The 26,247-nt window shown below is 51.9% G+C and overlaps 1 protein-coding gene across 1 annotated transcript in view; it reads left to right on the forward strand.

Annotated features, from left to right (window-relative positions):
• Itga11 (integrin subunit alpha 11) overlaps positions 1 to 26,247 on the forward strand; it is a 148,140-nt gene that overhangs the window by 93,075 nt on the left and 28,818 nt on the right. The window contains exons 4-12 of the mRNA XM_059269045.1: positions 5,035 to 5,135; positions 8,007 to 8,098; positions 8,900 to 9,014; positions 12,154 to 12,281; positions 14,408 to 14,556; positions 16,024 to 16,168; positions 16,722 to 16,887; positions 18,420 to 18,490; positions 25,688 to 25,832. Of these exons, the coding sequence (XP_059125028.1) occupies positions 5,035 to 5,135; positions 8,007 to 8,098; positions 8,900 to 9,014; positions 12,154 to 12,281; positions 14,408 to 14,556; positions 16,024 to 16,168; positions 16,722 to 16,887; positions 18,420 to 18,490; positions 25,688 to 25,832 (1,112 nt within the window). The remainder of the gene's footprint in view (positions 1 to 5,034; positions 5,136 to 8,006; positions 8,099 to 8,899; positions 9,015 to 12,153; positions 12,282 to 14,407; positions 14,557 to 16,023; positions 16,169 to 16,721; positions 16,888 to 18,419; positions 18,491 to 25,687; positions 25,833 to 26,247) is intronic.

Here is a 26,247-nt window from a genome sequence, read left to right on the forward strand (position 1 = left end):
TGTCTGTACATTGCGTACACATGACTCATTACAGCCGACTGGGTCATCTTTGAGGTTCCTGGGATATGAGGTGCAAGCATTGCTGAGAGGTGCTACCACGGTCAGGGAGGGAACTGAGCCTACAGTCTGCCCTTCTCGAGCAGTTCCTACCAGCCCTGGACTCGGGATCCCCTGCAGAGGCTGGCCCCTCTGTTGGAATTTCTCCTCTGACTCCCTGGACATCCAACAGTCACTAGTGCTCACGGGCTCTGGTTTCCACCATCTGTGTGGGAGCTGAGCTGCTCACACCTGCCTTGGCAGACACAGGCAATAAAAGACCTGGCTGAGTTTAGAGGCTGGCCCTCCTGCCAGCTTTCTACCCTCCTCGCCTTGAGTGAAGCCCAGAGGCAGGACACTGGGTCCCAATATAGCTTTGTCTCTGCCTGTCCTTGTACCAGGCATCCAGTTTGTCCCCTGTCCTTGTATCTGGCATCCAGTCTGTCCTTGCTCTGGGTTCTGGATGCCTCCTCCAAGACTGCAGGGAAGTTTTCCTCCAGCTCTTCTGGTCTTAACACCCGTTACCAGGTACCCAGAGACACCTGGAGTGCAGGGTTCCCTCTGCGGGGCGGGGTGTGTGTGTGTGTGTGTGTGTGTGGCTGTTGTAAGTAGGACATACGTAAAACAAAAGAATTTCTGTTCTCCTGAGGCTAGCTGGGGGACAGTTCCAGGTGTTCAGTCAAACAACAGAAGAGGGCAGATGAGGTAGCTCAGTAGGTAAGAATGATAAAAGGAGAAAACCAAGTCTGCAAGCTGTCCTCTGAGGTCCACACATATGCTGTGACACACACACACACACACACACACACACACACACACACACACACGTAATTTAAAAAAAAAGAAATAATGTATATGACGTTAACGATATCCACCACCTGAGCTGGGAACAGGAATCTGCTCCTCAATGCCAAGTTTCTCATAGCATGGTAATGTGGTGGAGGGTGTGCACACACGCATGCATGCAGGTGCTCATGCATGTGAAAGCCAGAGGACAACCTCGGCTTTGGTTCCTCAGCTGCCATCCGGCTTGTTTTCTTTAAGGCAGGGTCTCTCACTGGCCTGGAGCTTGCCAAACAGGCTAGGGTGGGCTGACCAGTGAGCCCCAAGCCCCCCTGTCTGCCTCCCAAGTACTGGGGTAACAAACACACACCACCACACCTTTCTTTCTGACGGGGTGAGGGTGGGGTGTGTTTGAGGGTTTCTAGGGATCACGATCAGGTCTCCTGCTTACAAGGCAAGCGCTCTGACAAATAAGCTACATCTACAGCCGGAGCTAAATGGATGTGAGGACGGATGCATCCTGTGGAGTCTCGCAGTACAGGCTATGAGGTGGGATGTCAGGAGGGAGGGCTGCGGGCCACACACACACACACACACACACACACACACACACACACACACACACACACATCCTGCCGGGAGCCCAGGAGCCCACGCTGTCCACAGGTGGAGTTCTCCCTTGGATTTCTCCCCTCCTTATGGGCAGCCACCAGAGGAAGGGGCTTCTACAGGCTTACAGCTACAACGGGGGATGCCAGCTCCCCTCCAGCCAACACACTCCCGCCATCCCTTCCCTAGGAAGAATGCCGGGAGCCCGCCACAGCTGGTGACGCACAGCCCTCAGCCACGGACGGCCCACGTTTGCCACAACCTTTTGGTTTCCCGTGCTGTCCTGATGCCCGTACCAGAAGATATTGAATATCCAGCCCAAAGGGCCCCTCCGGCTCTGAGGCTGCACATAGCTATATAAAAGGGAGGCCACAGGGGGTGGCGGGGCTGCCAGACCCCAGAAGCAATTTGGCTGCTCTCGGCGATGACGTGGACCTTCCCCCCAAAGCTTCAGCAGTTAGCCCCTCAAAGCAAGCCTGAACCATTCCCTCCAAACCTCAACCCCACCAGGCACACGTCATGCCCAGACTCCAGAGGGAGAGGAGGCAGCCAGTCTCCCTCTCTGGAGAGACATTTGGAGCACCACAGAGGTAGCTATGCCATGAGCCCTCCAGTCCCAATCCTGCCACAAACGGAGTGCCCAGTCAGCTTCCCTCTCAAGGCCTCCATTTCTGCATCTGTATTATGGGGACAGTAAAGCCTGCCCTGCTCCCCAGAAAGTGCCAAGAACCCCCAGAGATATGAGTTCAGGGAGAATGGAGATGGGACATAGGGATCACTCTTGTTCTTTGAGAAGCATAAAGCCAGTCTTGCTGCAGATTTGTTCATGAGGACTTAAGAATTGACTGACATTTTGCTCCATCTTCGCCACAGCCAGGACACATGACCAACTGCTGGTGGCCACTAATCTTTATGTGTGGCTTACCCAGACACAGTCCCCTTCTATATCTCAGTGTCTCTTGGCATTGGTGAGACAGTGAAAGGTTGGCAGTGTGGCAAGGGTTAGCCCCATTTCACAGCTAGGAAAACTGAGGTTTGGCTGGTTAAATTTCTCTCAAGCAGTAAGCTGGTAACAGGATGGAGACTCGGTTCTGGGATTCTCAACTAAATCTCCATCTACTACCAGGACCCTCCATGTAGTCCTGGACCTCAGTGTTCCACTTGGAAGTGGGAAGTGCAGGGAGGAGCCCACCCAGGGCAGAATGGGAGTGAGTTCTAGACACGTGGAGAGGGATGTCCTAGAAGATGGCAGTGGTCATTCTGATCTAGAACGTGCTACAGCGAGTGCTTCGTGGAGTTCCAGCACTCATCTGAAAGCCTCACCCTCCTCCCTCTGAGGAACGGGCCAGCATTGCCTACGCAATCTGTCCCAGAATTAAGTAGCCAAGAGTTGTCTAGACAAAGAGATTTTATAGGCCCAATTAACCCCTGCCGTCAGACACAGGCACACCTAATAAGGGGCTATATTTAGAGGCTGTCATTATCTGGCTCCCTGGGGACAAACCTCGACTCTTATTTCACAGACATTTCATTTCTAACGAAGCTCTGTCAATCCCCTTTCAGCCTGGCATCCTTTTCTGACAGCCTGGACGTGGACCGTGTGGCCACGAGGAGCCGCTGCTGTCCTGTGTAGTCAGAGCCCCAGAGGCAGTGTGGCGGGCAGCTGGGGGTTAGGAGAGCTCCTGCCTGTCTCCTCCATCCCATTCTGTTCTGCAGCTCTTGGGGTCTGGCACCTTCCCTGTAGTGAGCTGGGGTACCCATCCATGACAACAACACACTCTCCCCAGGAAGGGTTGGGGTGTGTGTGTGTGTGTGTGTGTGTGTGTGTGTGTGTGTGTGTGTGTGTGCACTCCTATGTATGGGTACTCAAGCACTGTGCATATGTGTAGAGGCCAGAGATCAACCCTGGTGCTGTTTCCAGGCACCATCCACATTGTTTTTTGGAGACAGCCTGGACCGTGCCAATTAGGCTAGACTGACTGAGGCCCTGAGATCCACTCATCTCAATCACCCCACCGCAGTGCTGAGGGTACAAGAATACACTGCCATGACTGACTTTTTTTCCTCCCTCTGATACAGGATTTCTCTGTGTGGCTTTGGTGCTGTCCTGGATCTGGCTCTGTAGACCAGGCTGGCCTCGAACTCACAGAGATCTGTCTGGCTCTGCCTCCCAAGTGCTGGGATTAAAGGCGTACGCCACCACCGCTCAGCCCATGCCTGACTTTTTTTTTCTTTAAGATTTATTTATTTATTATGTGTACAGTGTTCTGTCTGTATGTGTCCTTGCAGGCCAGAAGGCACCAGATCTCATTACAGATGGTTGTGAGCCACCATGTGGTTGCTGGGAATTGAACTCAGGACCTCTGGAAGAGCAGTCAGTGCTCTTAACCACTGAACCATCTCTCCAGCCCCATGCCTGACTTTTTAAATGTAGGTCCTGGGACTCGAACTTGGGTCCTCATCCTTGCACAGTAATTGCTTTACCGATCGGGCCATCTGCCCAGCTCAGAGGTCACCATTCTTAGTTTACTATTAGCCACAAACCTTTGAGCAGAGAGTTGTACAGATGCCCAAGGCCCAGAGGGCTCCAGGTACTAGAATGCCACACACTAACAGGTGGCAGGCAGGTGGCCATCTAGCCTTCACCTCAGGTCACAGGTTCCTGTGGCCTCCTGGGATAATACTGCCCCCTGGAGGTTGGGAATGAGACATGCAGGCCAAGAATGCACACCTAGATGCCCTTAGAGCCACCATGTCTGGGTGGAATTCACCAACCACAGGGGATGCTATTCCAACAGTCACAAACTTTGCCTCTCTGCTTTGTGTGTGGCTCACGTCCCTGGGACTGTGTGAAGTTTGTGTGCTCTTCCTGTGGGGTGGAAGGATGCCGAGACTCACAAACGAGGTGGCTTACACAGCAGAAACAGGTTTTCCCACAGACATGGAGGCAGGTCTGCCTCTCTCCTGGCTCTGGGGCAGACTTTTTCCTTGATCCTTCTAGATGCCAGGGGCACCAATGTCCCCCAGCTTGTGGCAATAGCGTCTTTGAAGGCCTAGCGTCTTCTCCCCTGTGTCTCTTCTCTGTGTGTCCCTCATAAAGCACCTTCATTGGCCATAGCCCACAAGGATCATTCAAGAATATCTCAAGCTGGAGCTTTGCCTTATTTCCATCTGCAAAGGGCCTTCCTCCACATAACAGCAGACAGGCACAGGCATAGGCAGGTGGCTTCCCTTGGCCCTTCATCCTCTGGCTGCCTTGACCACCTAAAGCAGACTTAATGACCCCTGAGCAACACCCCTCACCCACACTGAGCAAGCCAAAGGACTTCCTCATGAGATGGAATGAGGCTCCTGCGGCTCCTCTGCGCTGCAACCACCATCACCCCCTCGGCTTCTCTCATGCACCGCCCTCCTATGGATGCTGCAGGTCTTCACCTCTGTATCCCCAGACCTGGCACCAGTCCCCCCAGCTGGTACTGTAAGCCCAGCTTCCCTCATGAGGGAAGTCCTCCACACTGTCCCACCTTCCCTACCACCACCAAGGCCAGACTCTGAGGGAAGGGGTGCCTCCCCCAACCACTTGGCCCCTCTTCTTTGCCTTCACAGGTTGGTTGTGGGTGCCCCACTGGAAACTAATGGCCATCAGAAGACAGGAGACGTGTACAAGTGCCCGGTAACCCAGGGCAACTGCACCAAGCTCAACCTGGGTAAGTAGCCACTGGCCTCTTCTTGACTGCCACTCGGGTACAGAGCAGGGTCTGGCACACCCCCGTGTTTATAGTCACAGGGCTCCTCTCAGAGCAGACTCTGACAAATGTCTACATTTACAGCCACCTGTCTCTAGCTGTCCTGTGAGGGGCATCGCTCTGCTCACACTGCCAATGAGGAAGCTAGGCTGAGGAGACAGCTCGATCAGAAAAGCATCTGCCCGGAAGCATGAGGGCCTGAGTTCAAAACCTACATGTAAAGAAAAGTCAGGCATAGTAGTGTCGTTTGCAGTCCCAGTGATGGGGTGCTGGGATAGGCATATTCTTGGAGCTCTGGCTAGCCAGCCTAGCATATTTGGTGAGTTCCAAGCCAGTGAAAGACCTGTCTCAAACAGAAAGATAGGCAGTACCGGAGGGAAGACACCCAAGGCTGTGCTTTGACCTTCACACACACACACACACACACACACACACACACACACACACACACGGAATTAGGGAGATGGAGACAGAGAAGCAGAGGAAGAACCCGAGGCCTAAGAGATGAGGCATCTTTCGCTCAGTCACGTAGCTCGCCCTTCTACAGGGGCTGACCCGGATTTATGGCCTCCCTGCAACCGCTGTTCAGGACACAGGCCTCCAGTGTCCCACTCTGTCCATCTTCCTAATTCATCCACCGCCCATGTGCTCAGGGCTTTCAGTCTCTGCAGAACGAATGTGCTCATGTTTCTGATCTTGAAACAGGAGTCTCGGCAGCTAGGTCTGTGTCTGTGTGTCATCCGCAGCGTGCACCAGGGGCTAGGCCTGGCCACACCCTGCTGGGCATTTCTGCTCACTCAATTCCCACCCCACAGAGTGAGACTGGACCATCCAACAGATGAGAAAGTGACAGAATGAGGAGACAAGAGGACATGCCCAGGACCACCTGGCTAGTAAGCAGTATGCTTACTAGGATTCCAAGTTATTCGGCATGACTGCCATGCCCAGATGGAGGCTTGTCCTCTGCCAGAGCTGGGGAGACACTGGACAGACACATACACACACACACACACACACACACACACACACACACACACACCACTCCACTAAACACTTCCGTCTTGTCCCAAAGGACAGACAGATAGTGGTTGACCTTGTTCTGCTCAAAAATCTTACATGGGCCACAAAGCCACAATTCTAGGGCTTTTCCTAGAAGATTGGCCTTCCCGGGCCTTTTTCTCCTTCTCCAACAGGGTGCCCCTGCCCTAGAAACTCACATGAGGATCCAAGAAGGAGGGCAGTCGGCCCACAAGAGGAGTTGGCTGTAGTTCTAGAGATAAACAGATGGAGGGAAAGGCCACCATCCAAGAGAAAGCCCAAAGGAGTTGGATTCCCGGAGTCACCAGTTGTCTGTCACACGATGCTGGAGGCTCCCAGGAACCACCTGGGTGAAGAATTCAAACCCGAGCACTTCTGGGGCCTGAGCTGCTGTGAAAACACAGCAGAAGGGAGTCTGGTTGGTGGCTTAAGTACTCCCATCATCCCCTTCCCGAGGCACAGGCTACCAAAGCAGGCCGCAGGGGGCTTCCCCTCCCGGCTGTCAGTTCCAATGTGTGTCCTGGGGAAGCTTCTGTCTGTCTCTGCGCCTCAGCTATGACACTTTCTACCTCAGGTGGAAAGAGGTAGACTTGATGGCCCCTGGAATCTACTCTAGATCTGCTCTACACTCTAAAGAGCACTGAGCAGCCGGCAGGGAACATGGCTGTCTGCAGAGTGATTGAATCGTGTGCACAAAGCCCTTCCATCCCCAGCATCTAACAGCGGGTGGTGCATTTGTAATCCTAGCCTTTGTGAGACAGACAGAAGGACCAGAGGTGCAGGGCCATCCTTGGCTACACATTGAATTCTAGGCCAGCCTGGGCTATACAAGACCCTATCCAAAAAAACCACAAACACCCGAGAGAAGCAGGAGGGAACAAAGGACCGGACAGCTGCTCCGCCTCCTCCCCAGGCCAGTCTGTGCTGCGGTACAGCTGTCACAGTCACCTCTGTTGTTCTGGCCCTGGCCTGTCCCCAGCCTGCTGCCCCGTACTCTGGAAGGCAGGCCACTCCTCACACAGTAGTCTCCAACACAGCGCAGTGCAGACTCTCAAAGCCCCCAGCAGGGGACACGGGTCTCCCTACAGCAGCTTAGGACTGACACGATCCAGCCTCTCCCATTCCTGGTCTCCTAAGTATGTGTGCACACACTCCCACACACATGCACAAGCTCACAGGCGCACGTATACATACATGTGCACACACACTTTGCTTCTGGGGATTCCAAGCTCTTTTCTATCCCTTCAGCATCCTGAAAGGATGATCTAGAGAACTTTCATTGTGTCCTTGTCCTGTGGTTTCTGTACTGCCACAGAACCACCTATCCCCACCACAGCTGGCTGAGGTCACCAGCTGCAGGGGGCTGCTCCCTGTGAGGGACCCTCAGCCCATGGCAGGTGGACAGATGGGTATTAAGAAGGGTGTTGGATAACTGAACCTGAGATGGTAAGTGTTGCTGGGTGGATCCCTGTACAGAGGAAGCCACCTCTGCGGGCACTGTGGTATGTCCGGGGTGCAGTTAGCTGGCTAGAGAAGGCAGAGCTCTGGACAAGGAGGTGAAGGCTGTGCTGCAGGCTTGCTGTGTGGCCTTGTGTAGTCACTAGGACTCTATGAGCTTCAGTGTGCTCATCTCCCAGAAAGTGAGGAAGGAAAAAGGATACATCTAGGGAAGACCTGTCCTGCCCTCCAGGCGAGCGAGGACCATGGGCTCACCCTGAGTGACCTGATACAGCAGGCTCTGGGCAGAGGCCCTGCCACAGTGGGTGTAGGCTAAGCATCTCTCCTCTGCTCCAGGCAGGGTCACTCTGTCCAACGTGTCTGAGCGGAAGGACAACATGCGTCTCGGCCTGAGCCTTGCCACCAACCCCAAGGACAACAGCTTCCTGGTAAGATCATCAGTCCCACTGCTGTTCCCAGCATTCCCCCCTGCACAGACCCACTGCACAGAGTGTGGAGAGGCCCAGCCAAGCACACCCTCACCCATGCTTCTGCACACCCTTGCATGCATGTCCCTTCCACCCTCCAGATGGCCCATCCCTACAGACCCACAGGGCAGACCCTGCATGGGTGTGGGTCTTCCTGCACGGGTGACTATCCCTTCGTTCCAGTAGATAGTCCAGGAAGGTAAAAGGATTGAACCCTTTTGTGCCCATACCTGGGGAATGGCACAGGAGCTGGGCTCCCCTTCTCAGTGGCCTTACCCTCCTGAGAAACTCATCTTTGGCCCTTCCTTGGCCAAGAGCCTGACACAGTGGTTTGGGCAGCATATTCCACAGAGCAGAAGCATTCTCTTTCTTCTTCTCCTGGTAAAGTGTCGCTGGGCCCAGCCCCGGAATTTGTACAGTGAAGGCCTTTGTGGACGAGAGCCAGCCTAGCGGCTCTTGGAAGGTCCACTCCTGCAGATGAAAGGCTTCCTCAGACCCTGTGGAGTATATGGACAAGCAGAAGGAGGAAGAGCCACTACCCCAGATTACAGGATGGAGAATGGGACAGGGATCCAGGTTCCCATGTTCCCCATTATACCTGAAGTCAAGGGCACTGCAGCAAGAGAGATGTCAGTGAGACTCGGAGACCTCTCATGCTAGGAATGCCAGTACTCATGAAGACATCTGTCCTGGGTTCTGGAGGTTGAGGCTGGGCCCTGCCGGAAGTCCTATGACGGGGCTCTGTGCTGTGCTCCTTCACAGGCCTGCAGCCCTCTCTGGTCTCATGAGTGTGGAAGCTCCTACTACACCACCGGCATGTGCTCCCGGGTCAACTCCAACTTCCGGTTCTCCAAGACAGTGGCTCCAGCACTCCAGAGTGAGTACCTTCAAACCAGAAGGCTCCGGATGCACCTGGGCAGTCCAGGGAGGAGGCATGGGCTTTGCTATGGCTACCTTGTACCTACAGAGCAGCACGTGGGCTCTGTGACTGCTTCAGACCTCTACATGATCTGAGAGGAGTCACTTCTCCTGGCTGGGCAGAGGAGTCTTCTAGCTGGGCCCCTGTATGGTCCTCATCCCAGGCTGCCTGCCTGCCCCCCCCCCCCACGCGCCACAGTGTGACAGTTGGTAACAAATCAGCTAAATTTATGAAAACCATCTTGGCATCCAAGGAAGCTTCCTGTAGAATCTTGAGCACGGAGGAGGTTGCCAGGCCACCATGTATAACAGCCCAGGCTGGGGCGTCACTCATTTAGACTAGAGTGTGAATGATGTTCCTTGACATCCTGCAGCGGAGAGCCAAGGAGAACAGAAATAACCTGGGTGATGGTTACACCAAGTCAGTGCTCCGGGGCAGCTTGCCCAGAGCCTCGTGGACACGAAACCTCCCCCTCCCTCCCAAGCAAACTTGGGGAGCTAGAAGCCTAGACTCCTTGGCTCTGAGCCTCACCATTTCCTCTGGGCTAAACACCCTCAACAAGCAGCTGTTGCCTGTTTATGGAGGGCGAGGGGATTAGCACCTCTGGCTCAGGCAGCCTCCCCTCAACACCCGCCGCTGGAGGAGGGGAAAGGGGAAACATTGTCTAGTCAGCTGTCAGCTGTGGGGTGGGGAGGCATGGGGTCCATTCACACGGTGTCCCAGGCAGCTCCAGGGCACATAGGAAGGTCAGGGCACCAAGGATTTCCTCAGGGGGGGTGGGGCATCACAGCCCTGACGTTGCTGGCTGCTGCTGGCTGCAGTGGAGCCCTCCTGCCCTGGCCCAGGCATCAATCCCCTAGGACATGGCAAACACAGATGCCAAGGTACCCTTCATGTAGTTTCTAACTAAGGGGGGCTTGGGGAAGGCTGAGGAGGGGTCTGCCATGTTTAAGAACTACAGACCTAAATAAGGCTGGGGAGATGGCTCAGCCAGCAGAGTGCTTGCTATGGTAACATGAAGACCTGAGGTCCATCCTCAGCATCCACATCAAAAGCTGAACTTGGTGGCATGTGCCTGTCACCCCAGCACTGGGGAGGCAGAGACAAGAGGCTCCCTGGGGCTGACTGGCCAAGTCAGTCTAGCAAAATCAGAGAGCTTCCAGTTCAGTGAGAGGCCCTGCCTCAAAAGATATGGTGGGGAGAGATTGAGAAAGACACCTAATGTCGACACACACCCATATATGTGCACACACACACACACATATGCACACACCCAAAGCCCACAGATTCATAAACAGGTTCTTCCCAAGGTCTATTTGTTTAATTTATTTATTAAATTAATCAATTGATTGATCGAGTGATTTTGCTTATTTGTTTGTTTGTTTGTTTGAGTTTGGTTGGTTGGTTTTAGTTTTGGTTTTGGTTTTTTGAGACAAGGTCTCTCTACATACCCCTGGCTGTCCTAGAACTCACTCTGTAGACCAGGTTGGCCTTGAACCCATAGATATCCACCTGCCTCTGCCTCCCAAGTGCTGGGATTAAAGGCTTGTGCCACCACACCCAGCAAGGTTTACTTGTTTTTATTCTATATGTATGAATCTTTGGCCTGCATGCAGGTATGTGTACCACATGCACGCCTGGTGCCCACAGAGGCCAGAAGATGGCGTTGAATCCCCTGGAATTGGAGTTACAGATGGTGTAAGCTAGTATGTGGGTACTTAGAACTGAACCTGAATCCTCTGCAAACAGCAAAAAGTGCTTTTAAGCACTGAGCATCTCTCCAGCCTCCTCTGCACAAGGTGTCTTTTTAAAAACAATGAAATTAAAGGAGAATCAAAATAATAAATCTCATGTCTCAGTGAGAGACTATTTCAAAACACCATGTGGACGGCTGTTGAGAAGGAAGGACACCTCAGGCTGACATCTGCGGAGGGGAGGGGAGGGGAGGGGTGAGGAGAGAGAGGAGGCAAGACTGAGCACAGCGTCACAATCTGTAATCCCAGCACTGGGAAAGTAGGGGCAAGAGGATCTCCAGAGTTCAGGGTCATCCTCTTTAGCTGGTTCCAGGCCAGCCTGCAGTACATAATATCTTGTCTTTAAAAAAAAAGGGGGGGGAGTAAAAATAGGATCAGCTAAGACTTATTGAGCTCTTGCCTTCAGACGTGTCTTCCCGTTAACCCTTAATGGCAACTCTTAGTTATTACGCCGTTCTTTCAGCACGGAAAACTGTGAGTGACTGCCCTCAGGCCACACAGCCAGTGAGCAGCAAGGCCAAGAGCTACAGGCTGATGCCAGGGTGCATATTCCAAGCCTTTCCTTGAGGACTCCTTTGTAAAACATGAAACCCATTAGTGGAAGACTCTACCCGCCCACGGCAGTAAAGGAAATGGTCCTAAGGTCCTGATTCGGGCAGGGCCAGGGAAGCACTGATCAGTTGACAGCCGTCAGTCTCTGATGGGGAGCAAAGGATCAGGTTCAACTGCAGCTCTGTCCAAACAGCCCACTGGGTAGTGATTAGGAACCAGGACATTCTAGCTGCCTTGCTTATGTGGCTCAAATGAATGCCTAGCCTGAGGTCAGCTCTCCATGCAGGGGATGACAGACGCCAGCAATCATTCTTCCACTGGTCTCTAAAGATCATTCAGAACATGAGGGACTTGGGAGTGGGGACATAGCTCAGCTGGAGAAGTGCTTACCATGTGAGCATGAGGTCTTGATCTCCAGCACCCATGTAGAAAGCCAGACATGGCAAAGTATACTCATAATCCCAGCACTGGACAGGACAGGACAGACGCCTGGGGCTTACTACCAGCCCAACTAGCTCACAATAATAAAAATAAGAAAGGTATTCTACAGACGAGATCCTGTAAAAAAAAGAAATAAGGTAGATGGCTCCTGAGAAATGAGACTTGAGACTAACCTCTGACTTCTATACACACACACACACACACACACACACACGGACGCACGCACGCACGCACGCACGCGTGCATACACATACACCAACACACACAAAAGAAAGGTTTCTTTGAGTAAGAATGTTGGAGATTTATGGACACTCATTCCTTGATGGCCCTGACTGTATCCCTGTTTCCAGGGTGCCAGACCTACATGGACATCGTCATTGTCCTGGATGGCTCCAACAGCATCTACCCTTGGGTGGAGGTCCAACACTTCCTCATCAATATCCTGAAAAAGTTCTACATTGGCCCTGGCCAGATCCAGGTGAGTGACTCAGGGCCTGCCTCTGCTGAGCAAGATCCCCAAGAAGCCATGCCCTGAGGGGCTACAGCGCAGGGCAGCATCTTCCCATGGAAGGGTAGGAACTGGTAGGGCCAGCCAGCCCTGGGACCTGCTGCCGCGGGTGCCCGTTTCTGGTGGGCACACCAAGAATTCATCCAGGGGTTGACTTCACCTGTGAAGATGACCAGCTAGAGAGTCAGAAGTCAGGGAAGTCGGGGGAGGCATAGAAAGGGTGGGCAGAAAGGCTGAGTGACAGCAGGCATGTGGAGGCTGGGAAGAGTCAGGCATTTGAACCCTGGGAGAAATGACTTGGAGGAGACCCTCGCTGCCAGCGCACCCGTGAGACCCTGGTGGATAAGGGCTACAGTTATTTCCTAGTATTCTGGCTGGGTGAGGCCAGGAGACCAAAGTGACCAAGTAGCAGGTGCCAGCTCTAAGAAATTCTTTCTGTGCCAGAGAAGTGACCCGGCATCCAGAAAGAATCCATGCCAGAATGCCAGGCATGGTGGTGTGTGTTTGTAATCCCAGTGCCGGGAGGGTAGAGGCCAGTCAGTCTGGCCTAATTGGTGAGCTCCAAGTCAATGAGATAAACTGTGTCAAAGGAGGTGGATGGCATTCATGATGGTGATACCTGAGTTTTCTCCAGTCTCCCCAATATCACACACACACACACACACACACACGCACATACCCCACACACAAACACAAATACACGTGCATGTACTCCACACACATATACCACACACCCATACACAACACACACACACACACACACATACACACACACCACACACAAACACAAATACACGTGCATGTACTCCACACACATATACCACACACCCATACACAACACACACACACACACACACACACACACACACACACACACGCACATACCCCACACACAAACACAAATACACGTGCATGTACTCCACACACATATACCACACACCCATACACAACACACACACATACACACACACACACACACACACACACATATGCACGCACATACCCCACACACAAACACAAATACACATGCATGTACTCCACACACATATACCACACACCCATACACAACACACACACACACACACACACACACACACACACGCACCCTACACACAGCACACACAAAGGTTTTTTTAAGAAACCTTCTAACTAGTAGGGTTGATAAAAGGGAGCCAAGTCTTGCAGTGACAAGCCTCCCCCCTCCCCCTGACCCAAAGACAGTCTTTGGTGCACTGGGGTAAGTACCCAGCATTCAAAGGGTTCTTGGACCCAGTAAACTTATGAGCCCATTCAACAGCAGCATTATCACCAAGTCCCTGAAACCAGTCTCTATGGCCTGGTGTTTATTTTGAATCTATTAGTAGTGCTGAAGCATTATCCACCTTGAAAACGTCAAACCCCTTCTTATCCAAGTTTCAGGGATTCTTTGCTATACAGTTTGGTCAACAATCCTATGGTCTTAGTAAATTCTGATAAACTCACACACTGCTCCTGATAAATTCTGGGGAGTGGGGATTTGAGTTGGGGTTGAAAGTGTGGCCTGGGGTGCAGGGGTGTATTGCAGTGTTCATGTGCATATGTACATATATGCACGCAAATATGTGTACATGTGTGTGCGGAAGCTAGAGGCTGATGCTGGGTGTCTTCCTCAATTGTTCTCTGCATCTTTTGAGGCGGGGTGTCTCATTGAATCTGAAGCTTACTGGTCTGGCTGGGCTGACTGGCCAGAGAGCTCTAAGGATCCACCAGTTTCTGCCCTGCAGATACCACCACACACAGCTTTTAAACGGGTGCTGAGGATCCGAACGCTCCTCGCACAGAGAGCACTTTACCAGCTGGAGCTCTCCCCAGCCCCGGCTCCTGATGGTTTAGACTTCTAGTCTGTGTTCATTCTCCTTCTTCTTAAGGAAGATATTCAACCTGATGGGCTTCCCTCTCTGTGCCTCCAATTTGTCCCATCAAGCCATCTGTCCATTCCAGAACAGCCTGTCTCCCTTGGCCCGTGGCTTCCTCTGGGAAGGACTCCCTGGAGAAGGGACCCTCACAAATGGAGGTCTGAGCTTCAGCGTTCTGCTGCCCTCTGCTTTGGTTTGCAGGTCGGAATAGTTCAGTACGGAGAAGATGCCGTCCATGAGTTCCACCTCAACGACTACAGATCTGTAAAAGACGTGGTGGAAGCCGCCAGCCACATTGAGCAGAGAGGAGGAACAGAGACCCGCACAGCATTTGGCATTGAATTTGCACGGTAAAAAAAAAAAAACTGTGTATGTGTCTATATGTGCATATATATGTGTGTATATATATATATATTTATATATATATATATATATACACATAAATCTCAGACACTCTTTTGGCTATTTCTGTTGTGTCCCCACCATTTGGTGCTTTCAAACAGTGACTTGTTAATTCCTCAACGTTCTGACGGTGGACTGGGCTTAGTTGCTTGGGTCCTCTCTTGGGTCCTCTCCCTGGTTATGATCTGGTGTCAGCTAGAATGGTTGTCACCTGAAAGTTCACCGAGGCTAGAAATGTAAGACAGCACATTCATGTTGCCATCCACAAGAGCACAGACTGGTGATCTAAGTACCCAGCTGTGGCCATCTGGCTTGGTTTTCCAACATTCTTACAGTGGTCTCTTGACTCTCGTTTTCTTGAAGGAGAGAATTTGATCAAGAGACATGCATAGTTTAAATGGAGGTTTACTTAGCAAAGTGAGCACCCCAGAGAGAGGCCAAAGTGGGCTGTAACACTGGGAGCAGCCCTGTGGGTTCTGCTTTGTGGGTATTTTTAAGTGTTTATATTTGGGATGGATCACATCTTAATCAGTGTTCTAGGGCTGTGATGAGACACCGGGACCACAGCAACTCTTATTAAGGAAAGCATTTAATTGAGGCTGTCTTACAGTTTCAGAGGTTTAGTCCATTATCATCATGGCGGGGGAGCATGGTGGCACCCAGGCAGACATAGTGCTGGAGAAGTAGTTGAGAGTTCTACATCTGGATCTATAGGCAGCAGGAAGAGAGAGCCACTGGCTTGGGCTTTTGGAATCTCAAAGCCCACACCAGTGACATACTTTCTCTAACAAGGTCACACCTCCTAATCCTTTCCAATAGTGCCATTCTCTAAACACTCAAAATATATGAACCTATGGGGGCCATTCTTATTCAAACCCCCTCAGATCAGATCTCCCTTTTAGGGTATTTCTTCCCATGAGCCTCACAGAAGGGGGATAGGTGTCAAAACCACCATGCAAGTGGTATTATGATGGGGGCCCTTCAGTGGTGCACATGTGTGGATCGATGACCTGAACCTTAGTTTCTGGAATATTGGGAACAACCCGACTGCAGCTTCAAGGATGTTTGCCCATAAAGGGTGTTCCAACCATCAGTAGACACAGCTCCCTGAATCCAGCTGCAGTCTTCCTGCAGTTCTTCAAAGCTAACTCCTTTGCCTACTGGGTCCTAATATCATGGCATTGGGGAGTTCACAAGCGACCCAGGAGGAACTGGGAGACTGCCTAGGACCTAGCCAATGGGTCCCAGAATGTGACTTCCAATACATTCCATTATACAAGCAAGTTACCAAAGGCCAGGCCCTAACCAAAGGTGTGACTCTGCTTCTTGATGGAGGAATGGCAGGTCAAATGGATGCCCCACAGAGACTCAGCTACCCCCTCCCTCCAACCCCCCCTCCCCACATCTGGTTCCAGCTCAGAGGCTTTCCAGAAGGGTGGAAGGAAAGGGGCCAAGAAAGTCATGATTGTCATCACGGATGGGGAATCCCATGACAGCCCAGACCTCGAGAAGGTGATTCGGCAAAGCGAGAAGGACAATGTGACCAGATATGCTGTGGCTGTAAGTCCTGCCCCTGCTCAGAGCTCTACCCTCAAACCCCCAGGGATTCCCAGGAGCTGCCTCCCTAGCAAAGGCACAGCAAGCTGCATCCTCCTCTGAGGAGCAAGTTGAGTGTGCAGGAGGCCCTAGGTTCCATCACTAGCAATGTATAAAATCAGAGATGTGGTGGTTCACACTTGCAGTCCCAGCACGTGGGAAGTAGAGGCAGGAGGAGAGAAATTCAAGGTCACCCTTGGCTGCATGGCAAGTTCTGAGCCAGCCGGGGCTACTTTTGTTTCTACGTGTACGCAGAAATGTATGAGATTCTTTTTCCAGGGAGTTTCAAAAAATAGAAAGGACCCCCAATCCTCCCAGATTCCAGAACCCCAGATAATCTTAAGGATCTTGCCTGGGAGCCCCAAAGAATATCTGTTTCAAAATGCCAGTGGCACCATGAGAAAGACTCATGGGTGTAGCCCACCTCCAGGTCCTTGGGGTTCGGGGTTGTGGGCGTGTGGAGAAAGAAGTCAGTACTATGTCCTGGTTTGTCGTCCCTGCCCCTGTTCCCTGGCAGGTCTTGGGCTACTACAACCGCAGAGGGATCAATCCAGAAACTTTTCTAAATGAAATCAAATACATCGCCAGCGACCCTGATGACAAGCACTTCTTCAACGTCACAGATGAGGCGGCCCTGAAGGACATTGTCGATGCCCTCGGGGACAGGATCTTCAGCTTGGAAGGTGACCGGCTCATGGGCTTACACCTCCGTAAAAGGACTCTAATTTCACAGAACACAGTGGCTTAGCAAAAGACCATTGTCTGGCCCAAACTGCCGACTGCTGGGCACCACTCTGTGTAGAATCTAACTGGGCTGAGTATTTTGTGGGACTCTGTTGTTTGACTACTGAGGACATTTCAGAGGGAGGGTACGTTTGAACTAGGGTTGCTGGACTTAGCAAACATATAATAGAAGTGCTTATGACAGACATACACTGAAAAATTATATATTGCTTCCCTAAGTTCAGATTTCACTGGCTACTCTATATTTTATCTGGTAACTCCAGTTTGAACCCAGCAGGTCTGGCTCCATTTCCTGAGACAGGCCCTACATGTTTTCCCAGAACCTACAGGTTCACACTCTACCACTTTTGTGAAAGTCAAAAACCATAGTTTGAGGCTGGGAACGTAGCTCAGTTGGGAGAGCACTTACCTAGCATGCTGAAGCCCTGGCTTCCATCTCCAGTAATGCATAAAACCAGGCATGGAGTGCTTGCCTGTGACCCCAGTACTCAGGAGGTGGTGGCAGGGGATGCAGAATCAGGTCACCCTCAGCTACATAGTGAGCCTGGGCTAGAACAAACCCTGTTTCAAAAACCAAGAAGACGATTTAATTCCCCAGGAGAGCAGCATGTGGGAGAGCTCTGCAAAGAATCCCATTCGCAGAGATCTCATTCTTGACATGTATTTCTGGGATGTACCGTTCTCACATGAGGCTCTCGGCATCTGGGAAGCAGGGGTGGAGGGTGTGGAAAGAAATAAGAGGTAATGAGTGTCCCAGAGTTTGGGAAGCCGGCAATGTGTTGAAATGACACAACAGACATGAGCAAAGAGACCGTGATGACTCTCCCAAGCTTGGGCTTTGACACAGCCCTGGAACTCCCCGAGTCAAACCAGCGGTCTCCCCGTGAATGGCCACCTTCAGTGATGAGAATGCGGTTTTGATGGCCTTTTCAAGGGCCCCTCTGTGGAGTGGGCTTTCCACACACATGGCCTTTCTGGTGTGACTCCACAGTGGTGACAAGCCTCCGTTAATGTTTAGGAACCAGCAACCAGATCCTGTGACCAAAGGGAATGAGCAGAGGGAATAACACGTCTTTTCCAAAACATACATGAACTGCACACGTTTTTTGTTTGATTCCCCCACCCCCCACTGCATGTACATTTTAACAGTCATTTGTAGTGCACATGTTCTGCAGTGTGGCTTATCCCAGGCTCTTTGCAGAACTGAGTAACTCTGCAGGTGCACACAGGCGTGTGTACACACACACACACACACACACACACACACACACACACACAGGCGCGCGCACGCGCGCACGCATGCGTGCACTCTGATGGTCAATACCCAATAACAGGGGGACAATGAGGCAGCACAGGCCTCGCCTCAGGGTCCCCTCAGAAAAGAGCCCCAGTTCCCAAGATGCCTCAGGAACCAGGACCCGTGGACTAACCAGTGATGCCCAGAGCTGAGATCTTCTCTTTCCTGTTTTAGGCACTAACAAGAACGAAACCTCTTTTGGGCTGGAGATGTCACAGACGGGCTTTTCCTCACATGTGGTAGAGGTACGGGACCCTCTCCTCCTCCCTCCCCACTCCCTCTCTTCTCACTCATCCAGGTCTGTTGGTCATCCGTACCTTTTATGGTTCTCTCTGTCTTTCTCAATGTCTCTTTGCCTCCTAGACTGGAATGGGGAAATTGTCTTCAACTTACTCTATTGTTTTCTGCCTGCTTCAGAAGCCAGCTCACTACACATGTTAAACACACACCCACCGGCCCACAGGCAAGAAGCAGAGTGGAAGTGGGGGGCAGACCTCCCAGGGCCCAAGGTCTCACTCAGTCCACAGAAACCTATGCAGTCAGGTCACATGACAAAGCCCACAGATAGAACTTGATAGCATCGGTGTCTGAGGTGACCTGTGCAAGCTGGGGCAGGGCTGTGTCCATGTTGGGAGGGTGTCTGTAGGTTGCAGCTCCAGCAGGTGGCTTGCAAAACCCATCTCTGTTCAGACTCTGCATTGGAGTCTAACCGTCCCAGGTGTGCCTTGCCCACAGAGGAAAGGGTACGGGTGTCACTAACAGCATGTGGTGTTAGGAGCCATGGAACCTCACAGAGGGACAAAGTCAGTGTTTGGGGAAACATTAATGGATTATCAAGTCCTGGGAGTTCCAGGGAAGCATGCCAGCCCCGAGAGTGTATCAGTGCATGCTCTGCCAGCTATGCTTCAGACAGGAGTCTTGGTTTTGTGTGTGTGTGTATGTGTGTGTGTGTGTGTGTATGTGTGTGTGTATGTGTGTGTGTATGTGTGTGTGTATGTGTGTGTATGTGTGTGTGTTGGTGTGTGTGTGTTGGTATGTGTGTTAGTGTGTGTTAGTGTGTGTGTGTGTTGGTGTGTGTGTGTGTGTTGGTGTGTGTGTGTGTGTGTTGGTGTGTGTGTGTGTGTTGGTGTGTGTGTATTGATGTGTGTGTGTTGGTGTGTGTGTGTGTGTGTGTTGGTGTGTGTGTGTGTGTGTGTGTGTGTGTGTGTATACACTGTCCAGGCTAGCACTATATCATTTTCCAGAGAAGGTCTGCAGGCTCACAATGATTCCACATCCCTCTGTCATCCCCCTACATCCTCTGAACCCTTCTGTGATGTGGGCAGGGCAGGACTCCTGGTTCCCATCCTGCAGGTAAAGAAAGGATTCACTCCAAGGTTAGGTGAGTGGGGGCTAAAGTGCTGTGAACGAGGACTGTGCGAGCTCTTTCCTCAGCCGCCAGCAGCTGCTCCAAGAGGGGCTCCCCGGAGCTCGGAGCTAGAGATCCCAGGTTGAAGAGAGGAGCTCATGCATGCCAAGCAGCAGGCAGATGTTTGGAAAGGTGGCTCATGCTGATTTTTCCAGGCTGCATATGCACAGTATCAAGTCCACTGCGGTGAATGCAGCAAGATGTGACTATGGTTGTCCCATCATCCCAGCAGCTGCTGGCCAGATGCACAGCACTGTAAACTTCCCCCAGGGGTCCCTGCAACTCTTTTCATGCTCAAAAGAGACCTGTGAGGTCTGGGAGTTTTGACAGTGATCCTGATTTAGGGGGCTGGGTCCACTGGTCTTTTTAGTGACTTCTTATTGCTGGGATACCGGAGGAGCAGAGGTAGAGATGGGCCACCAGGAGGCAGGAGCTTACATTTGTGTGAGATCAAGCAGCCAGTCCCTGCTCAGTACTGTCCCTACTGTACTGTCTCTGGGGACAGGGCAAGAATGAGGATCTGATTAAATACCCAGCACCATTTTAAAAGCCAGGCACAGCTGCATATGCCCATAACTCCAGCATTGGGAGAGAGAGATGGGGGGGGGGGTCATGAGAGCTCACTGGCCAGCATTCCTAGCCAAAGTGATAGGCTTCCAGTTCTTTGAGAGACCGCTGTCTCAAGGCAGTAAGGTCAACAGTGACAGAGGAAGGCATCTGATATTCTGCTCTGACCTCCAAATGCACAGGCATTTGCATGGGCATGCACTCCTGCATACTCACATGCATTAACCCACCACAGAAAGGGCCGTGGGGGAAACTGAGCACAGCAAGAAGATACAACTTCATGCAATGCAGGGAGCATTGATTAAAATGCAGCCAAAGTACCAAAGAGAATCAGAAATGACTCTTCCCACCCAAAATCAACCTACAAACCATCAAAACAGCAGTCCTTGGCTTTGAAAGTGGGATGAAGAGAACTAGAGCTGTCTCCCAGGAAACCATGTGCAACCCTAGGGGGCCACGCCAGGAGGCCCTATTAAGACTATGTGTCTATGCCAGGCATGTACATCTAGTGTCAACACCAAAGCGTATCATCCTGTGTTGTCAGGCACTGTGGGTAAAAGTTAAGGTACCATTTCAGGTGACAGCAGTTAGCCCTGGTTGGGGAGAAAGCCTCTGAACTCGTGAGTTCATGCCCCTCTCTCTAGTCCTGTGTCTATATATGTCCGAGAACCAGGGGCCCCAAAGAGAAGGGGAGGCCGAGATGTGTCTTGAAGACTCGGGGAGCTTGGACTGAGCCCTAGCAAAGGCCCGGTGCATGGTCAGTACTTGCAGGACCAGTCGGTGCCCCAGCTAATGGAGGGAGGGGAGGAGGTGGGCAGGGAAAGCCAGGAACCTAGACCCCCCAGCTTGTTCTTTAGTGAGTCAAAGTCGAGACTGCTCTGTGGAGCATCTACATATGCTCCCCAAGTTTCTTCCCCCCATTCAGAGGGAACCCCATGTCTTCGATCACCTCTGACTGCCTGGGTCTTATTCTTACATGTCAATCACCCATCAGATATTTAAAGAGAAGATCATTACATATGAATCTGAGACTCTCAAATTAAACAAACAAAACAAAAACCCCTTCCAAATATAAAAGAATGGCACGGTGGTAGGGTACAAGGCCCTGGCCCAGACACTGGGTTACTATTTTAGAGCACAGCGTATTCCAGAGCCAGGCTGCTGACGTCATGACTGACAACAGCCATCCTGTCCCAGGAACCCAGTGCCTCTGCTCTCAGAGTCAGCCAGCTTGCTATAGGGACTGGGTCACCAGGTCCTCAGGGTCAGCCAGGCTGCTCTGGACATCGAGGCAGTGGGCTCAGCCTCTCAGCTTGAGTCTAAGTCCTGAACCACAGTGAGTCTGTTTCTGGGAAAGCTCAGTGTAGTTGTTGCTTTTCTTATGCTAAAAACATAATACCTGACAGAAACAACTACTGAGCGAGGGAGGGAGGAGAACTTTGCTCACACTTCAAAACCACAGCCCATTGTGGCAGGGAAGACGCGGTGGCTGGTGCTCAGCTTGCTTCCTTCTTTTCGTTCAGCCCAGGACCCCAGCCCATGGAATGATTTAGGGCATGCCTTCTCAGCTCAGTTCACTCAATCTAGAAACACCTTCACAGATACACCCAGAGATTTATCTTCTAGGTGATTCTACATCTGTCCAGTTGTCTATCAATATCAGCCATCACGTCACACCCAGACTCCTCCTCCCAAAGTGGGCACAAATGAACTGCGAAAGCTGCCATCTGAATATATGCTAACGGAGCCCCAAGCTCCCTGGGCCTGTTCAGTTCCGTGAGAAAGAAAGGTTCTTAGCCCTATGGAGTATTCTGATAGCAGAAGAAAAGCCCCACTCCTCATCTCCTACTTCGCTTTGGAAACCAGAGTTTGAGCTGTGAAAACAACAGAAAACAGGATCTAAGCCCATTGCACAGACACGCCCCCAAGACATCACTGGACATTCACAGAGTCCCACAGTCCCAGGTAAAGGACAGAAGACTAAGGCCACAGGAAAAACCCCACACAGCCAGAAATCCTAGTTTGCAGAAAGTAGACAGAACATTCCAAAAATGACTATCAGGAAGGGTAGCTATGGATTCATGATCAAATGTTAGACCAGAGTTTAAAGTTGATGGTTTCATTGACATTTGGGAATGAATGCAAAGGTCACCCACCAGGAACTGGAATAGCTCTAGTGGGTGGTGAACTCCCTGACAACCAGGGACTCAAACTGCACAAGAAAACTTCTAGAAGGGATCCCTACCTCCAAATGGAGAATAGACTCAAATCTAAGGCTCCAAGGCCTTGGAGGAAATTTTAAACAGTCAATGTCTACTTGTGGGAGGTCCTAGGGTACTCTTCCTACATAGGGTTCCACGGGAGGAACACTACTTTGACCCTCTGCAGTAACATCCTACCTCTGCCCAAATGTCTCCAGATATTGCCAGGTGCCACCTAGGTGACAGAACTGCCCCCAGTCAAAAGCCAGAGCCCTAGACATTCTCTGGAACTGTCCCTGCAGTTAATGCCACCCAGGTAGAGACACCCTGAGGCTATGTCATGGAAGCCCAGTGGCCCCATAAATCTAGGGTGACCTGGAGGCCATAAGTCAGAGAATCCAGACAGACTCATGAAGAAACATGGGATGCCAGATGCCATCTTCCCCTAGATGAGTCACTGTCATTTCCCAGCTGGGCCACATGTCTGGCATCCCCCACCAAAGTACTGGCCTTTTTCCCATGGATATTCTAGATTTTTCCCTCCAGACTCTGGATGCCTGGGAGCCCCTCAGCTGGGAAAAGACCGTGACATGGGGAGGTTTGTTTTGATGGCTTTCATGTACACACTTCCTAGTACACCTGTCCCCAACAAAGCCATTTTGGGGAAAAGTCTCTCACAGATGGACCCAAGGTCCAATGGCACAGGTGAGACAGGAGCTCGCCTTGCTTCTCCCTCCTGAAGTCCAGGGTAGTTCTCAAACTCCACACGGGGAGGGTGGAAAGGGCCTTCTCATGTGGAGCTGGCCTTTCTCAGCGCACCAGAGGTCCCTGCAGTCAGCAAAGCCCACAACACCTCTTCAAAACCCTCTGCAGAAGCCAACAAGTCCAGCATGCAGCCACAAACTTGGACTCGGCAAGCAGACAGGAAGGAAGGGTGGCCCTCCTCTCAGGGCAGCTCAGGTGGAAAAGCAGAAGCAGGAGTCACGAGGGGCTTTGGAGAATCAGTGGGGATTTTGCTTTCTACCCCACTCACCCTGGCCAAAGACCCAGCCCTGCCTCTGATCTGCTGTGTGACTTTAGGAAAGCTTCTCCCTGTCTCTGAACCTCAAGTGTAGTCTGCCCCTCCCGGGGACCCATGGGCTCCCATGGGAGAGGGAGTTTGGGACTGGATGAGAAAGTACTCCACCAAGGAGCAGCATACACCAACAGCAAGGAATGTTGGCCGTGATGATGGACAACAGGAATCTGAGGTCCGGACCTCAGTCTTGGTGCAGCCCACCGCCAGTGCTTCCCAGCTGAGTGGAGCAGGAGCTAATGAGAGCAGTAGACTTTGAGTGTGACAGAGCATCAGGCGCTCCCCAGGACAGCTTATTTATAGTTGCAAAGGCATTCCACAGGGGAACTTCTCCCTCTGGAGAACTGGCCTTTTCAACTGTTGGATAAGATCAACTTGCCTCTTTAAAATGGCAGGGGAATCTTTGAACTCAGCCAGCCAAGCTGGGCTCATGGAGGGTTAGTGGGAAGGTAACCTTAACCTGCCTGTACTGCAAAAGTCCAAAGCACAGGTCAGGCCCTGAGTTCTATCACACACACACACACACACACACACACACACACACACACACACAGGATCTCATAGAGCCTAGGCTAGCTTCAAAGTCACTGTGTAGCCAAAGATAACCTTGATTTTAGATCCCTCTGCTTCCACCACCCGAGTGCTGGGATTGTAGGTGTACACCGTCATGCCCAGTTTATGTGGTGCAGAGAATGGAACCCAGGGCTTTGCCCATGCCAGGCAACCACTCTACTACTGAGTCACATCCCAGGAACACTGAAGCCAGGGAACAACCCCAGGTTTCCACATTTTTGTGGTTGTTGTTTGTATGGAGGAGGAGTCTGCCACTAGCCTTAAGCTCACCAAGTAGGCTACGCTGGTTGACCAGCAAGCCGGGACCACCTGCTCCTGCCTCCCCAGCACCGAGTCTGCGGCACATGCCGCCATGCTCAGCCGTTTGTCACAGGAGTCCCCAGGACAGAACGCAGGTCCTTGTGCTTTCAAAGCAAGCACTTCATTGACTGAGCCCGCTTCCCAACCCCTTAAACAGGAGAAACCCTTTGCATAAAAGAAAAGGAAAGCCCAAAGCTAAGATACAGGGTAGCCGCCCCTCCCCTGAATCTCTGGGGGCTGCAGGGGGAGGGGAGGTACTATTCTTACCACCCTCTTCCTGTACTGCTGTCCAGGTACTGTTCCCCCGCCTTCAGAGCTTGCTGTTTGCCTTCCTATGCCCACTAGTCATGTGGGCTGCTCACACCAGGGGTGGGAGGGTACAGGGACCCAGTTCTCAGCAAATGACCAGATAGTCAGGAATATAGACACTTGCTGCCTTCACACCTAGGAATGGCAGCATGCGCTGTCCTGCAGCTAATGGGTAGGTCAAGAGACACCTTCCAAATCAGTGAAGAAACAAACTCCACGGCCCTGGCTTATCTGCCCAACCTGTCTAGATCCACTCTGCTTCCGCTCCACAGCTCTCGGTTCCTAGAAAGTGGAACTCTGCCTTCCCTGGGACTCAAGTCACCTGTGCGAGACCGGCTCCCACTTTTCCCCCCAGGGTGCTCTGGAGAGAGGGATAAGAGATTTAGATAGAAGGATAGAGGGGAGAGAAAAGACAGAAACACAGGATAGCCTCAGGAGGTCCTGGATCATTATCGACCAGCCCCTTCTGTCTCTTCTAAAGGACTTTTTATAAGAATGCCAAGGGGTGGAGCAAAAGACCTTCCCCTAGCACAGCCAAGCGCAGACCCTTCCAATCACCTGGTAACCACACACGTGGTCCAGTCATCCTCTAATGCAGCTCTGCTGGATAAAGCAAGCTCAGATCTCACTGGGAACCTTTGTGGGCCTCCACAGTCACTGGTGGACAGCAAGGCTTGAAGGAGTGTTGGGGTGGGTAGGTAACAAGAGATCAGAGATGTGGAAGGTTTGTCCTGGGTTTGGAGTTTATTTCTAGAATGTTCCTTTATCTGCTTTTAAATTCACGCCCTTGAGATCAGCTTGACCCATTTTGCTAAGGATGAGACAGAGCACGATGGTCTCTGGGGCTTGTCCATAAGACAAGAGGCCCAGATGGAAGCTGGGTTTCTATGTCACCCTGGCAAAGGTACCCCAGGTGACTAGTGGTGCCTCAGAGTTGGCAAGACCTGGGTGCTTTCAGCAAGAGGTCCCTAGAAACAGGGTCTGATGCCATGTTCTTCCCTGGTGCCAGGATGGGATCCTCCTGGGAGCCGTGGGAGCCTACGACTGGAACGGGGCGGTACTGAAAGAGACGAGTGCAGGCAAGGTGGTTCCTCACCGAGAGTCCTACCTTAAGGAGTTCCCGGAGGAGCTGAAGAACCATGGCGCATACCTAGGTGAGGCCCGTGGGAGGGTGGCTGGTGACAGAGGGTGAGGACAGCCCCAGACTGAGGGGCCCATCTGTACCTGTAGCTGACTCCAGGCCTAGCTACAAGGCCAACTTCTCCCTGCATCACACACTCCACACCAGCTTCTGAACACACAGAATAAGTGACGGACGGTCCCCTATAACATAAGCAGGCTTCGGTGGAAGCTTCTAGACTCTCTGTCAGTTGTCAGGGTCCTTAAAGCTTCAGGTCCAGGCTGCAGCTGCATCCCACCGGGCCTGCCTCCCCTAGGACAAAGTGCAAGTTTTGTCAACAGTCATTCTCCCATTTATTAAATAATTCTGTTTGGTTTGTGGGCCGGAGATCAAGCACTGGGCCTTGCATAGGCCAATCATACTGCTCTCCACTGAGCTACATCTCCAGG

This window comes from Peromyscus eremicus, chromosome 7 (genome assembly GCF_949786415.1).
Source record: "Peromyscus eremicus chromosome 7, PerEre_H2_v1, whole genome shotgun sequence".
Lineage (NCBI taxonomy): Eukaryota > Metazoa > Chordata > Mammalia > Rodentia > Cricetidae > Peromyscus > Peromyscus eremicus.